Source organism: Salvelinus namaycush, chromosome 1 (assembly GCF_016432855.1).
Source record: "Salvelinus namaycush isolate Seneca chromosome 1, SaNama_1.0, whole genome shotgun sequence".
Classification (NCBI taxonomy): domain Eukaryota; kingdom Metazoa; phylum Chordata; class Actinopteri; order Salmoniformes; family Salmonidae; genus Salvelinus; species Salvelinus namaycush.
Genome location: NC_052307.1, coordinates 65095621 through 65110580, shown reverse-complemented (window position 1 = coordinate 65110580; position 14960 = coordinate 65095621). Strand labels below are relative to the sequence as shown.

General features: G+C 39.9%; 2 protein-coding genes across 2 annotated transcripts; both read right to left on the bottom strand.

The window, feature by feature from the left end:
- Positions 1–3: 3 nt before the first annotated feature.
- On the bottom strand, positions 4–2381 carry LOC120056193 (probable ribosome biogenesis protein RLP24). Its single transcript, XM_039004435.1, has 6 exons — positions 2227–2381; positions 1678–1791; positions 1502–1574; positions 843–906; positions 472–557; positions 4–311 (listed from the first exon to the last, which is right to left on the bottom strand). Exons 1-6 carry the CDS (start codon positions 2305–2307, stop codon positions 241–243), a joined length of 489 nt encoding a protein of 162 aa, XP_038860363.1. The 5' UTR covers positions 2308–2381; the 3' UTR covers positions 4–240.
- Positions 2382–2607: 226 nt separating this feature from the next.
- On the bottom strand, positions 2608–13237 carry LOC120056187 (ras-related protein Rab-27A). The gene is made up of 6 exons (XM_039004421.1): positions 13033–13237; positions 6633–6805; positions 5970–6055; positions 5720–5823; positions 5465–5588; positions 2608–3590 (listed from the first exon to the last, which is right to left on the bottom strand). The coding sequence occupies exons 2-6, from the start codon at positions 6783–6785 to the stop codon at positions 3386–3388; spliced, it is 672 nt and encodes a 223-aa protein (XP_038860349.1). The 5' UTR covers positions 6786–6805; positions 13033–13237; the 3' UTR covers positions 2608–3385.
- Positions 13238–14960: the final 1723 nt, after the last annotated feature.

Here is a 14960-nt window from a genome sequence, read left to right as displayed (position 1 = left end):
ATATGTCAGGACACAATACTTTATTAAAACCATAATTTGACAACACTCCACGAAATTATTTTCAAAGGGTTTAATATTGTGTCAGCACCCCAGAACTGCACTGGGTTGCAGTGCTATATAAGGTTGTTTCTTCCCAGAATGTTGTCCAGAGTATGGTAAAGGAAATTCTATGGATGTTATGAATAGAGCCAGTGGTTGCTTTGTAGGTCTCTATTTCAGCAGAGCCCCAATAAGGACTTGCTAATCGTCGCCCATTTCCACATCTTCTTGTAACTTCTGCACCATCTTCTCCTCCATAACCTTGGCTTTGCCTACATATGGGGAAAAAAATTGATTAGCAAAATTCTATATTTCATTATGCAAACTCCAAGTGGAATGAATGCCATCACCTAATTTCTCAAATTATATATATACACATACATACACACAATGTAAAATACTAACAGAAACAAGGGAAATCAGTGAACTCACCTGCATGTGGGGCTTTGATGAGGTGAATGTTCTTCTTCACTTCGCTGATGGCTTCCTCCTTTTCCAACTGCTTGCCCTTCTTCAGTCTGATCAAGAAAGGGATAGAGGAAATAGGGCAAAATCTATTTGAAAACAGTGCTAAAGGCATATCAGACTCCAATACTTGGCAAAACTGGCCTTATGTTAGCCTAGTTATTTCCCTCTAACTCATAATAATGTTATGAAGCAGGGACTGCGTAATTAAAGTTTAACTCACTCTATGGAATACTAATATTACCATTATAAAGTTGGAAGTCCCATGTCTTCCTAGTGTGGCCAACAATTTCAAATTGAACCAGGCTCTTATCTGTGGGGGGAAAGCTAGGGCTTACCTGTTGAAAATGAACTGTGCCTGTCGTTTCCGTTTTATTCCTTCCACCTTCCTCATTGCCTCCACTGAAAATAACAAAATTAATTGTATTTAACAGATCAACAAGGCTATTAACAAAATCTTAGAAGTTAGCTACCGTTGTCTTGATGTTATGCTGTAGTAGTAACATACACCACCATGGAACATAGAGTAACGTTTGTCATTTAAATGAGCGGAGGGCATGATCTCAATCTGTCATGTGAGAATTGACTTGAATAGAGTATGAAAACAATTGAAAGATGAAAGTGAGGGCAGGGATGTAATTAGTAAGAACCAAATGGACCGAAGCAGAGGCACCTATCAGGGGTGTATTCATTACACCAGATTCTGTTGCAAAATGTTAATTAAGTCTGTTGCGAAACATTTTGTATCAGAAACGGTTTACTCCAAGCGGAAAACGATTTGCAAAGAAAACTAGAATTTATATTGGACAAATTCAGGTAGGTTCATCCCGGTTTCATTATTTTTGTTTGGTTCTTAAAACGGTAAACCGTTTCCATTGCAAGAAGTACTGAATACAGCCCGGACTTGTCCAATAAGAAACACTAATTTTCATTGCAAAACGTTTCACTACGGTTTGCACTAATAAATACACCCCTGGACTTTAGCCATAACAAGTACCTGTCTTGCTCCACAATTCCCTCTGGTATTTGACGGCCACATTTCTGCGCTTCTCGAACTCCAGGCAGTTATCCTGTTGGAAATAATTCAGTAAGAGACTCAAGGGGAAAACGTTTATGATGGTTTATCAATCATATCACATTCTACAACTTGCATGGGTGAATGTGGGAACTCACCACTGTCAATTCCTTGCCAGATGCTTTCCTGAAAGCCTTGGTCCATCTGGTCTTTCTTGGGTTACGCTTCTTCTTGAAGTTTTTGAGGCATTTTGATCTACAAAACCTGAACGTCTGAGAAGACATTTTAGTCATTACTTGATTTATACACATGGTAGCAGCAACAAGAACTGATCTATGTCTGGTCATGGAGAGACCCCCTCAATGTACAGGAAACAACACTACTACAGCTTTAGCAAAGCCAATATCTCCTTCACTGCTGAGTGAGACAGACTTCACTTGGCAACAATAACAGGCCTGGCTGGCTATGAAACTGCACTAAAACGTTGAAAGACAGCTATGAGGAGAAAAACAAATAGGTTATCTATGGCATAGTTGGGCACCTGGGCTTATACTTGTCTGATGTTACATAGCTACAGACATTTGGAAGAAAAAAAACATCCCAGCTGACAAAACAAGCTAGCTACAGTAGGAAGTTAGCAAAACAGCTAACATATTAGCATGGAAGCCATCAATCCAGAAAGTAGGACACAAAAAAAAACCTCAAACCTTGCAGTCGTTCCGCACAAACATCGTACCGTGCCCGGGATACACAGGTCCCGAGCAAAAGTAACATTTTTCAATTCTCATCGTTAGATTTCTGGATTATTTATTGCCCATGTGTTATCCGTGGTGGAATGCGAGTGGCAGGATTTTAAAAGGAAGTTACGATACACTATTTCCGGTAAATAAATATATTTTCATTTTTTTTATCGTTACAAACTGCCCCCTAGTGTGTAACTAGAGAAGTTTCTAAACCTTAATTTATAGCTTGGAAAATGCAGATTTTGTTTGTAAAAATATTTTCGTTATGTTACATATTGACTAGAACAAGATTGACACTAAATAATGTCGTTTCAGAGGTAGCCAAGGTGACAACTGAGACAGAGCTTTAATAAATAATAAAATATATTTATTTTCTGGAATAAAGGATATGGTTAACATATTTGACATAAAAACAGTGTTTGACAGAATACAGCAGATTTAATGCACATTGTATGATATGAGTGAACAAAATCAGCATTGATTTACGTGGAACCTCAAACATTTCTGATAGCCCCAAGATCCCGACATCGTGATAAAAAGAAAGACCCCAAATGACTCCGCTACTCAGATACTACAGAGCAGGCCTACACAATAAATCACTCTATTCACTACAGATTGCATGTGCTCAGGACTTTTACATTGTACAAGAATAAATGGAAGTGCATTGTGACAAAAATATCCTGTGTCAAAAAGTTCAATGTAATAAGGATGGGTTCCCTTTAATACACAGGGAAGTGTTCTCAACTAATACAACTTTCAGTGGCTTCTCACTTTTCTACTGGATCTTAGAAAATAGTTACAATACACTTTTATGTTTTACAATTTAAAATACATATAATATTATCTGAAATGAAAACAAAGGCACTTAATTGACACGTGAATGGAGAGGCACCACTCCAAATGGCATAATCAAATTAACAAAACATAATAATGCTCTGGTACATTTGGCAGGGGTTGGTGGTTACTTTCAGCTTTGCACGTCATACACCCCCCCCCCCCCATCTTGCCAAAACTTCCTATGATACCAATGATTTACAAATGTTACATGCCTTTCATCACATGCCATACAGCCCAGTCCTACCAAAACATCACTGAAGGTGCAACCATTATCTGTATGTGGACCCTAACAAGCACATTTGCCCTTCTCCTGGGTCTTGGGCTCTGTGATGTCTGTGTGACCACTGTGTCCGTTGGATCGTACGGTTCCATCAGGGATCCAGGACTTGTCCACGCAGCGCTCCATCCTCTTCATGATGAGGTCCAGCAGGACATCCACAGCCTGGCTAACAAACTGCCCGTTAGCTGCACTTGTCTCAAAGTAAGGGATTCTGCACAGAAAGGAGAGCAACACATTATAAGATCAACATCGACTGATACGTCTCTGAATGAGACAAACTATCTACCTACAACCTGAATAAGTTTGGATCTAACTGAAAGCTTTACACTATGACAGAATATAGTTCTCAGCAGTTGAAAAGAAATCAAGGTTGAAAAAAATTAATTGTTTGGGTGTCCTTTGTTTTTCGTCATGAAACATGCACTTGTGCTATAGCAGTGGAAGATGCATCTTTGAAATAGTAGAGGATCGTGGCTCTCTAAAAACCACATTGGATTTCAGACTGGTGGAGCCATCGGTTCACATAACGTTAAAAAATATGAACACTAACAACCATGACATCTCAATATGACGTGCGTCTGGAAGAGAGACTTCAGACTCTACTGTTGAGTTAGGAGATTCAGATGGCTATCTGTATAATATTCAGCAATAACATTATTACTGGGCTATGTAAATCTGATTACCCATCCTAAAACTTTAAATATGTTGTCACTTAGATATTTTCCGCGCACAAGATGGCCATTCAGCTCACCATAACAGCTTTTGAACATAACATGATCATAACTCTAAGCACTGGGGGCTCTATTTTCGGCTGGCCTTAAGCTCGTGCAATTTTCAAAACGCACGCTCGTTTGCAATTTAGACCTGTTAAAGCCGGAGCGGTTCTATTTTCAAACCCTAGTGCCAGGATTGGTAATTTACCTGTCGTATGAGCTCGCTTGCGATGAGGTGAGAGGGGTGGCAATATCCAAGTTGTGTCCTTAAAAACATGCGCCAAAGTGCCAATTTCAGTATGCACTGGTGGAGATATTTAAGACCAACCAAAAGCTGTCCGTAGCTAATGCGGTTGGATACGGCATGGATTTTGACACCGGAAGCGCAGCCTATCCAGCAGTGACGCACAGTGCCCATATGCACATGGAACAAGAGATACGTGCTTTTTTAGTGTTCCCCATATACTTTTTGTATTGATTTGCTGTTACTTTAAAAAAAGACACTCCTCCAAATGTATTTAAACGATTCAGTCTTATTATGCAGTATCAACGGTAGGCCTAGGCTGTATCTTTCTTATTGAGAATGTGCCTCACACAAACAATACAATTTAAGGCAGACAATTTTTTAAGTATGATATCTAGAAGGCCTATACTGATTGAAGCCAATTATAACAATGTTGACTGTCAACACTCCAGAGCAAACACTGGATGTTTTTGTTTTACTCTTGTTATCACTTGTTACTCTAGCCTATGCTATTGAATAAACTGTATTATCAATCTACAATGGTCTAGGACAGAATATTCCGTGCCCCCAGCTAAATTGGAGTTAATGACAATGCAAAGACCTTCAATAACCTACAGACCTTGCGACTAACACATGCAACCTTGATTGGCCAGTGAGTGGTCAAGTCCTCTTCCCACCTACAACTTATTTATTCATTAAAAAAACAGCCATTTCGCGCCACCTTCAGCTATTGCGCTCATAATAACGGCTGTGAGAATAGCAAAAACATTACTGACACACCCCTCGACCTACCGCCAGCACTTATATTTACTATTGCGTTAGGCTTGTTAAAATAGAGCCCATAGTCTCTTACTGCATGGTGTTAGACCCCAAATATGGTGCATTTGTTAGTTTTAGTAAAACATAGGTCAATATCTAATCCCTTTATATTCATTAAATGTGTAATTTCAGGCCACAAGCAGGATACTTTATATGTGTGTAAATATTTGCCTTTCCAGAAGGACCAACCTAGCCTAACGTTTAGTATCGTTCGAGATTCCCCTGCACAGCCTTGAGTAAACACACATCAGCCACTGCCTTCTTGGCAAATGTTTCAGGGAGGGTTAGTCATAGGTAAGGGACACATACCCATACTTCTCTGCCAACTCACGGGCCTCATCTTCACGGACTGCCCTCTGCTCCTGCAGGTCACACTTGTTGCCACAGAGAACAACATCTGGATTCTCGCAGTAAGCATGCATCTGTAATTGACCTGAAAAAGAGAATAAGCCCGTCGTCAGCCCACCAGTCGTGATTGAAAGATAGTGGTTAAGACACTGCACATTTCTTTGGAAGTCAACATGAGATTGTACATGTAGATTCTGACAACCACAGAATACTTACTCATCCAATTTCTGACATTAAGGAAACTCTGCTCATTGGTGAGGTCAAAGAGGAGGAGGAAGCCCATCGCATCTCGGAAGAAAGCTGTTGTCAAACTCCGAAATCTGACACCACACAAGAAAAAACACCTTGTACAGAGTTTAATTCAGCTTGGAGAAAGTAAGCATTTGAAAGCTGCCAACAACTACCTGAGAACCAGTGAAGGCTTGAGCAAGCGTGTCAGTGGGAGATGAGTTTTGGATTGGCTTACCTCTCCTGCCCCGCCGTGTCCCACAGCTGAACATGAATCCTCTGTCCTCTGCCTGCTGCCCCTTCTGGACCATTTGATTTGTATACCTGTCAGACAGAGAGAGTTATTATACCCATATAAAGCAGTGTGAGGTCACTCTGGCTATGAGGCCCTAAAAATATACTTTCCTATTGGTCATCCTACATAGACTATCTTGCAACCCAAAGTGAACCTAAACATTTAGATGGAAAATGTTTGCCCTGATAATCTCTACAATATACACAGCATGAGTGATTATGCTTAAATGACCCTGGTGTTTGGTTATGTGGTGTGAAGTGTTTATTTTCTAGGAGGGTGCTGCTGAACTCAAGTGATATTAGCCATCTTTTCCTGGTCTGGGAGTTCCTCAGATTCCTAAAAAAACAAACAGAGTTCTACCGCGCTCTCTTTTGCACTATGAGGAGTAATGCTTTTAAAGTTACTACTTACTTTCCATGGTCAACAGTAAACCTGCACTACAAAAACTTGGAATAATTTACTATTTCAAATGTTAACTCTTTCAACAAAGCAGCATACTAATTAGTCATTACAGGTGGTAGGGGAGTACCTGTATGTGAATAATCAAATGTATGGTTTCCTCACACACACACATGACAAATTGTATGACTAGGGCAATCAACTTACCACTCGTTTTTCTCTGAAATCAATGCCCACTGTAGTGATGAATTTGGAGTTAAACTTTTTGTCTGTGTACTGGTACAGAAAGCTGGTTTTCCCCACTCCAGAATCACCAAGGGCTAGGAATTTGATGAGGTAATCATAGTCCCCATCAGACATAGTGAGTGCTTATTTCAGACCTGAAAACCAGACAACACCAAACATTGAAGAAAGCAATGTAAAAACTGTGCACAACCGAGACTGTAGATAATAATTTGTAAACTACACTACATACAAAAGTATGTGGACACCCCTTCAAATAGTGGATACAGCCATTTCAGCCACACCCGTTGCTGACAGGTGTATAAAATCGAGCACACAGCCATGCAATCTCCATAAACAAACATTGGCAGTAGAATGGTCTTACTGAAGAGCTCAGTGACTTTCAACATGAACCCGTCATAGGATGCCACCTTTCCAACAAGTCAGTTCATCAAATTTCTGCCCTGCTAGAGCTGCACGGTCAACTGTAAGTGCTGTTATTGTGAAGTGGAAACACCTAGGAGCAACAATGACTCAGGTGCGAAGTGGTAGGCTACACAAGCTCAAAGAACTGGACCGTAAAAATAGTCTGTCCTTGCAACACTCATTACCGAGTTCCAAACTGTCTCTGGAAGCAACGTCGGGAGCTTCATGAAATGGGTTTCCATGGCCGAGCAGCCGCACACAAGCCTAAGCTCACCATGCGCAATGCCAAGCGTCAGCTGGAGTGGTGTACAGCTCGCCGCCATTGGACTCTGGAGCAGTAGAAACACATTCTCTGGAGTGATGAATCAAGCTTCACCATCTGGCAGTCCGTCGGACGAATACGGGTTTGGCGGATGCCAGGAGAACGCTACCTGCCCCAATGCATAGGTCCAATTGTAAAGTTTGGTGGCGGAGGAATAATGGTCTGGGGTTGTTTTTCATGGTTTGGGCTATGCCCCTTAGTTCCAGTGAAGGGAAATCTTAACGCTACAGCTTACGATGACATTCTAGACGATTCTGTGGTTCCAACTTTGTGCCAACAGTTTGGGTAAGGCTCTTCCTATTTTAGTATGACAATGCCCTCGTGTACAAAGCGAGGTCCATACAGAAATGGTTTGTCGAGATCGTGTGTGGAAGAACTTGACTGGCCTGCACAGAGCCACGACCTAAACCCCATTGGGATGAATTGGAACGTCGACTGAGCCAGGCCTAATCGCCCAACATCAGTGCCTGACCTCACTAATGCTCTTGTGGCTGAATGGAAGCAAGTCCCTGCAGCAATGTTCCAACATCTAGTGGAAAGCCTTCCCAGAAGAGTGGAGGCTGTTTTAACAGCAAGGGGGGGTCAACTCCATATTAATGCCCATGATTTTGGTTCCCAGTGCCTTACGCTACCAGGGTAGAGTGCCTGCGAAATAGTTGACCCGAGGACAAAAGTTTTAGAGCCATGTTGGAGACAGACACACCTCTCTGTCTGTCTGGAGAGTCTAGCCTACAGCTCTCATGGTCATGTAAGTATGCTGACATAGTAACAGGAAACACAAATGTTTTATGTGAAAGAAAACTACATTTGCCTCCACGCATGTTCAGTAAGGAAATACTCAAACTTAGATCCTGCTATAACCCCATCCGCAGTGAACTTTTACCTGTTTGCTTGGTAAAAGTGGATAATCTCCTATTTGGGGCAACTGTTACAGATTGAAACTCTACACGAGAGGATTAATTGGGGGTAATTAGGCAAATAAGACTAAGAATTACGCAATTGATCAACGGCCTGTAAAAATTCACAAGAAAAACAAGTTCTTCCATAGAGTTGACAAAATTTTGTTCAAATTGTATTGAGCGTTGTCTAGGCATCTGGAATTTTCACTGGCATGATTGGTCCTGGTCCATAAATAGTTTATGTAAATAAATCAGAATTAATCAATGTGTTTTTTATAGATACAAAATATGTATTACATAAAGCTATGCATTACTACAGAGTTATTATATCATAGCTAGAAAGTTGAGGCCTGTGAATGAGAAAGAATGTGGTGGACACAAGATGAGCTGAATACAGATATCCATCAAATTATATTCAAGGGAACAAGCTGGATGTGATTCCCACTGAAAGCAGAGTCCATCATATGACCAAGGTATGAAAAGGAATTATTTCACTCTGTCCAGCATTAAAACTCTCCTCCTGAGCAATAAGCTGTTTAAAGACTGGAGCAAAATCTAGTTCTGTGATGAACACACTGTGACTGGACTAGCAGCACCCCATCTTCAGCCTCTCTGAGCTGTTCCCCAGTGGGAAATGGAATAGGCAGGCAGGCATTCTAAAGGCTTGTATATGGACCGACTTATTAGGTTCACCGCACAACTGCACAGTACTACCTGCACACACTAATCGATTGACCTCGTCAAGCAAAAAAGACAGTCAACTGTGTTATTGTACAAGTAAATTATATGTCTCAAATCTCTTGGTCGCCAGGCAGTTCATGCTGGTATAAGGGTACACCATCTGACCAGCAGGGACACATTTACAGAGGCTTTCCCCAGAGAAACAGGCCCCCAGGCTTGTGGGCAGCCCTGCTCTTTCATAGGTTAGGATCACTGAGGCGGCACCAGTCGCCCCCAATGGTAATCAGATTAACTGCAAAAGTTAATGTGAAAGCAGGCTGCTACAGAGGATGTTAATCATGTAGGCCAAAGACTTACAGTCCCTAGTGAAAGTCTACAGACCCCTTGCACTGTCTTGCACTGTCTTCACAATTAGCTGCTTTAAAAAAAAAATCTAAGAAGGAATAACAAATGTTTAAAACATCTTACCGGTCTAGACAACCTACTCCACATTCTCAAAGTGAAAGAAAAATTATAACTGTACCAACTCAATAAAAATCATGGGGACATGGTCATGGTAGCCAAGAAAATGGCATGCCCAGCACTTTTATACACGATCCTAAGCATGATGGGATGTTAATTGCTTAATTATCTCAGGAACCACACCTGTGTGGAATCACCTGCTTTCAATACTTTGTATCCCTTATTTACACAAGTGTTTTCATTACTTTGGCAGTTACTTGTATGTTGCCATAAGAGTTGGGTAAAGTTGGTAGAATCTTATTCACAGCTGTAACGGCTGCCAAAGGGACTTCCGCCAAGCATTAACTCTGGTGTGTGAAGACATACGCAATCAATACATATTTTTTACAATTAGGAAAATGTTTAATCATTTGTATTTACTTTAAAAACGTGGAAAAGATTGTGTAGATCAGTAGGGGACAAAATCTAATTTAATTCCTTTAATTTTAAGGCCGCAAAATGTGAAGACTGTGCAAGGGATGTGTAGACTTTCACTAGGCACTGTATCATTGAACTGCCTATCCTTCCCTAAGCTACAGCCTGTAGAGAATGAACAAGAACAGCCTAAATTACATATTTATATCTAATTATGCTAAATTCATTTTTTACTGATTTTTTTTTTTTTTTGAATAGTGGGATAACAAGTAGTAGGCTTGGTAAAATATGTAGCATAGGACAAAGAAAGTGGTTTAAAAAAAGAAATACAAATAAAGATTTTATGAAATGTCATGAGACTAATTTATCACAGCTTCTACAAGGAAGCCTGAATGGCTGTGATTACATGTGTTGCAGATGAGCAGCAAAATAAGGTTGTTTGAGGAAGCCCACTATAGTGACTGAAGTATGAAATATTTTAAGGTGTGAAATACAATCTTGCAAGTTAGACATGAGAGCATCTTGAGTAGGCCTTCTGCACTTATTTTTGAGTGAAATCATAGCTATGCACTGACTGGCTAGTTCTACCTCACTGCCTGTCACTGATATCAGGTAAACATTCATTCAGAATCCCTACACATTTGTTCATGAATTTGTTCATGCTTCACAAATTATTTGACTCACATCACTGCCCCTGCCCATTTCTAAAACAGAAGATCCAAACTGAGCTCGTACTCAAACAAGGATCAGCTAAAGTCCTTGTCCCAAAAGGTGTTTCAAAGTTGTTATTGTATGTTTACTTTCAAACCTAAACTTTAAGTGAAAGTGATTAAAAGAGGAGGCTTAAGGCAAAGCCCTGTTCTCTGGTGGTGTGAATTTCACACTAGTTGGAGGAAGGGCAACTCAGATTGTGCCAGCAAGTAGAACAAAGCCTTTCAGACATTCTCAGAGCAGTAGAGCTGAAGTACCCACCCTGGGCAGTTGGCCAACAATAATGGCGAACTCCTCGAAGGAGGAGGCGGATATGCAGATGACATGAACTTAAACTGCACAAGATGAAGGGTGTTGCAGCACCACAATACTACAGCACTCATCTCAGATATGTCTTGACAGAATGACTTGCCAATATGCATCTGAAATATCATCAGGTTTCATCATGTTCAGGGCTGGAAGCACTATTTTGTAACATTCTGAGTATGAATATGTTTTATATATCTGTAAGTGAAGAGACATTATTCTGATGATGAGAAATGGTTTACAGATTATTATGGGTGTTGGGTAGCCTAGTGGTTTAGAGCGTTGGTCCAGTAACCGAAAGGTTGCTAGTTTGAAGACATTTAAGCCTTATTGTTCCAGGGGCGTTGGACAATAGTGACCCTGGCCATGACCCCACTCTCCAAGGGTGTCTCAGGTGGAGTTGGGATATTTAAAAACACACTTGTACATGTGTGAAATAGGACCAAAAATATTATTTGATTATGTTTGCGGTTATCATTAGAAACATTTCAGACAACATACATACCTGCGTGCACACACACACAGGCGCAGACACACAGAAGAAGAAAACAATTGATTAGCTGACACAAACCCTACCAGAAACATAAAACAACATCTAATAACCCCCAACTCAGTTGGTCATCATGTGGTTGTCGTGACTGGTCATGTTTTACTCCATCATTGACCCTGTTTAATAACCATATCGCCCAGTTTGTTCACAAGCTCAATTGCTCAAATCTCAGACTAGACAGACATCTATCTTTGAATAGCTGACAGATGTAAAGTAAACTAAAGACAATCTAAAAGTTAATTTGGAATAAATTGGTTTATCATGTCCAGAATGTGTTTAAACCTTGAGAAAATAAAAATGTATTAACACAAAGACATACACCTAATTAAAAACGTTTCCATTTTTAGTTTGGTCTGAGCTGATGTTTTTTCTGCATGGCATGTCTCCAGACAAAATGCCAGACTGGTATCCCTAAGATACCATACCAAGTTAGTGAGGTAGACACCTTGTGATGTTTCACCAGCCAAATGGATGCAGGTTTATGGATAGATAAACCTAGATAAATGTAGCCAATACAAGGGTTGTATTTACGAGGTCCCATTACATTTGAACAAAGAGCGAGGGAAAACTATTAAATATTGTAAGGTGTGCTACGTTCAAATCTAATGACGTCACCTTGTTTTTATATATTGTTATGAGAAAAACTATTTGCTAGTTCAAATTGGCATAGACCTGTGTAGGTTATATAAGCCTACTATTCCAAATGGTATTGCGCTCTCAAACTGTGATCAAATAAATAATTAAATTGATACACAACAAGATACCGTAGAGAGAGCCACGTGTACCACCAGGAGATAAGTCTTACCCTTCTCACTCAGAATGCTTGCTTATAAACATTTCCTACAGTCAAGTTGCCTCATGGGTGGAATGTTATTAATAGTTTTCATAATTAATAAACATGTTTAAACAATTAACACCGAAATCCGATTGTTTCTATGTCAGACGGTTTTGTTACCAGTCTTTATATATCAGTCTTCTGTGATGTATATAAAGAATAAAATTGGGAAGCAAACTCAACATTTTAACTCTATATCTGACATGGTACAAGTCTCTTATTTTTTGCAAGCCCATAACCATGTGTGTGAGGTGTACTAATTTGTTTTAAAGTAGATTTGTTTAAGACTACCAAGAAACACTGTGACCCTGATTTAGCCCACTGCAGTATAAGGTTAAAAATAATGTGATCAGGGAAATTTGACAGGAAACTGTTACTTCAATTCCCAATGAACGTGTAGCATTCCTACAATATTAAGTACAGGCTACACGTAGCCTATCCTGTGTTACAACGTATGTGTATCCAATTTAAGAGTTCACTTCAAGACAACTATAAAAGCGACACATCGCATTATGTAAAAACAAAACAAAAATGTCATTGCACTTTCAGTAGCCTTGGCTTCAAGTAGGCCTAGTAAATGTGAGCAGGAAATAACTTCGTTTCACTGCAGCCTCAGCTCAGTGGAAACGCAGGTGGTCGTTATACGATAAAGTAACCCCGTCCTGAATTTTTTTTAACATGTTGCAGTTATAGCTGTCGATAGAAACAAGTCCGCTAAACAGCTCCATATGCCGAGACACATTTAGTACGCTAACTTTATTTCGAGAAATTCAACTTACCAGTGTATGTGCGTCACTTTCTTATTGGTGTTTCGTGTAGAAGCGCCCTCTCAAAAGCGATGACAATTGGTTAATTAACAAACAAAAAAACTCACTAAATTGGGTTTACTAAATCCTTTCGATCCATTTGTTGCATTAACCCTCTTCACAATCAATGTAACATCACTTCCCGTCCAGTTGCAGTGAGCCAGCCCCTCCCTCTCTCTCTCGCCAAACGGTAATAGACTTCAGTGGGAGTTCCGAACGGAAAACGACCCTTCCCGCGCAGGAGTATTCTTTTGGAACTACGCTTCGATCATACCCACAGTGTCATGCATTTCGGTACACCAGAATTACATTATTTTCCAATGAAACGCTGCGTTTGCCTTGCAGCATTGCGTTGCAGAGGCGGTTGCAGTGCATACGTTGGATTTATCTAACGTATACGTCAAAAGCTTGACAGAAATTGTAGCAGAAGGTGAATGTTGAACTTTTGTTGCATACATATCCTGATGATGCTGCATACTATTTTGCGCAAAACACTGTCGGTGTGTTCTAAGCATTACTCCCCAACCCTGTGTGTCACTTCGAACACACCAACAGGTCATTGCCAAAATAGTAAGCAGCATCACATGGATATGTATGCAACAAAAATTAAACATTCACCTTCTGCTACCATTTCTGTCAAGCCGTTTACACATACAGTTTGACGCATATGTTGATAAATCTAATTTATGCACCATCCCGAACGCACTGCAACTCCCTCTGAAGGATGACAGCAGTGGTGTAGTCTACGGCGATACGGATATCACCTTTTATTGATATCTACATAGCACATTGATGTGAATCACACTGCTGCTCTCTCATTTAGCTATTTGCGCCTTACATATTGTGGTTGTTGTGGATAGTTGTAAACAAATCTAAATGTGCATTTGAACCCAATAATAGTGGAATTCAAGAAGTTGCCTATCAATCATTGTTTTTGAAACCAGTGGACAGCCAGTGAAAAATGCACTCTTGCGACAGCTGCATAGTGCGGATCCAAGCCTATGGACTAAAAGTGTTTGTTTTTATTGCTCAATCTAATTCATGCTGATAAAAAATAAAGAATCATAGGCCTAATGGACACATGCTCAAGCTCGCACACTTTTGATAGACTTAAAAGGGGCAATCTGTAGTTGCTACATCCATTTTTGGACTTATATACACACATATCTCCATTGATTCTTGAAGAATATCATTTATAAATGCCTCATGAGCTTAGTTTAACTGTCACACTCAATGAGAACCCAAAATATAAGCTTGTTTACTCCAATGTTTGTAAACATTGTAAATGTAAACAAACACTGTATAGCCTCATAACATAAACATGGTTAAACTATAATTTTTATTTATGGTCAGTCCGTGCATCCATAGCTCTGTCTATTAATCTGAGAGTGGTTACATTTCTCCAGATCCATCTCTCAGCTTTTTACCAAAACAGAGACGGGGCGACTGTTTTGTTATTGTTTCATCTGTCGATTTGCCCTTTAAACTGCTGCATATTATCAAGATAGTGTCACCAACAAAAACGTAAACAATAGGCCTATAGCAAATTCAGCATATGGCATTCATTTTTTTCCATGAAAATAGCACTTTCAGTAGTGCTCAAAGCATGCCATTCTAGGAGCGCAGATTTTCTTTTTCAACTCGAATCAATGAGCCCAATCAGTTCTCCATGACGACAAAATCATAAACAACAGAGTAGGGCTGGCTAATAAGTCCTTCGTTTTGGGGTCATGCTCAGGTAAAACAATTTGGCAAATTTATACTTCCAAGTCCTATTCTTGAAGATGAAGGGGTATAACATTTATTGGAATGAATGGAATTCTGATAGACTTTGGTTTTTAATGTAAAGATATAATTTAATCGTATTATATGTAGTAGAAAGCGATGGGTTAGAAGAAAAC

Coding starts and splice junctions, on each gene's coding strand:
- LOC120056187 (XM_039004421.1), bottom strand. CDS start 6,785: ATGTCTGATGGGGACTATGATTACCTCATCAAATTCCTAGCCCTTGGT. Junction 5,824..5,969: donor GACACGGCGGGGCAGGAGAG/GTAAGCCAATCC, acceptor GTGTGGTGTCAG/ATTTCGGAGTTTGACAACAG. Junction 3,591..5,464: donor GAGTTGGCAGAGAAGTATGG/GTATGTGTCCCT, acceptor CTTTCTGTGCAG/AATCCCTTACTTTGAGACAA.
- LOC120056193 (XM_039004435.1), bottom strand. CDS start 2,307: ATGAGAATTGAAAAATGTTACTTTTGCTCGGGACCTGTGTATCCCGGG. Junction 1,792..2,226: donor TTGTGCGGAACGACTGCAAG/GTTTGAGGTTTT, acceptor ATGTCTTCTCAG/ACGTTCAGGTTTTGTAGATC. Junction 558..842: donor GCACAGTTCATTTTCAACAG/GTAAGCCCTAGC, acceptor TTTCTTGATCAG/ACTGAAGAAGGGCAAGCAGT.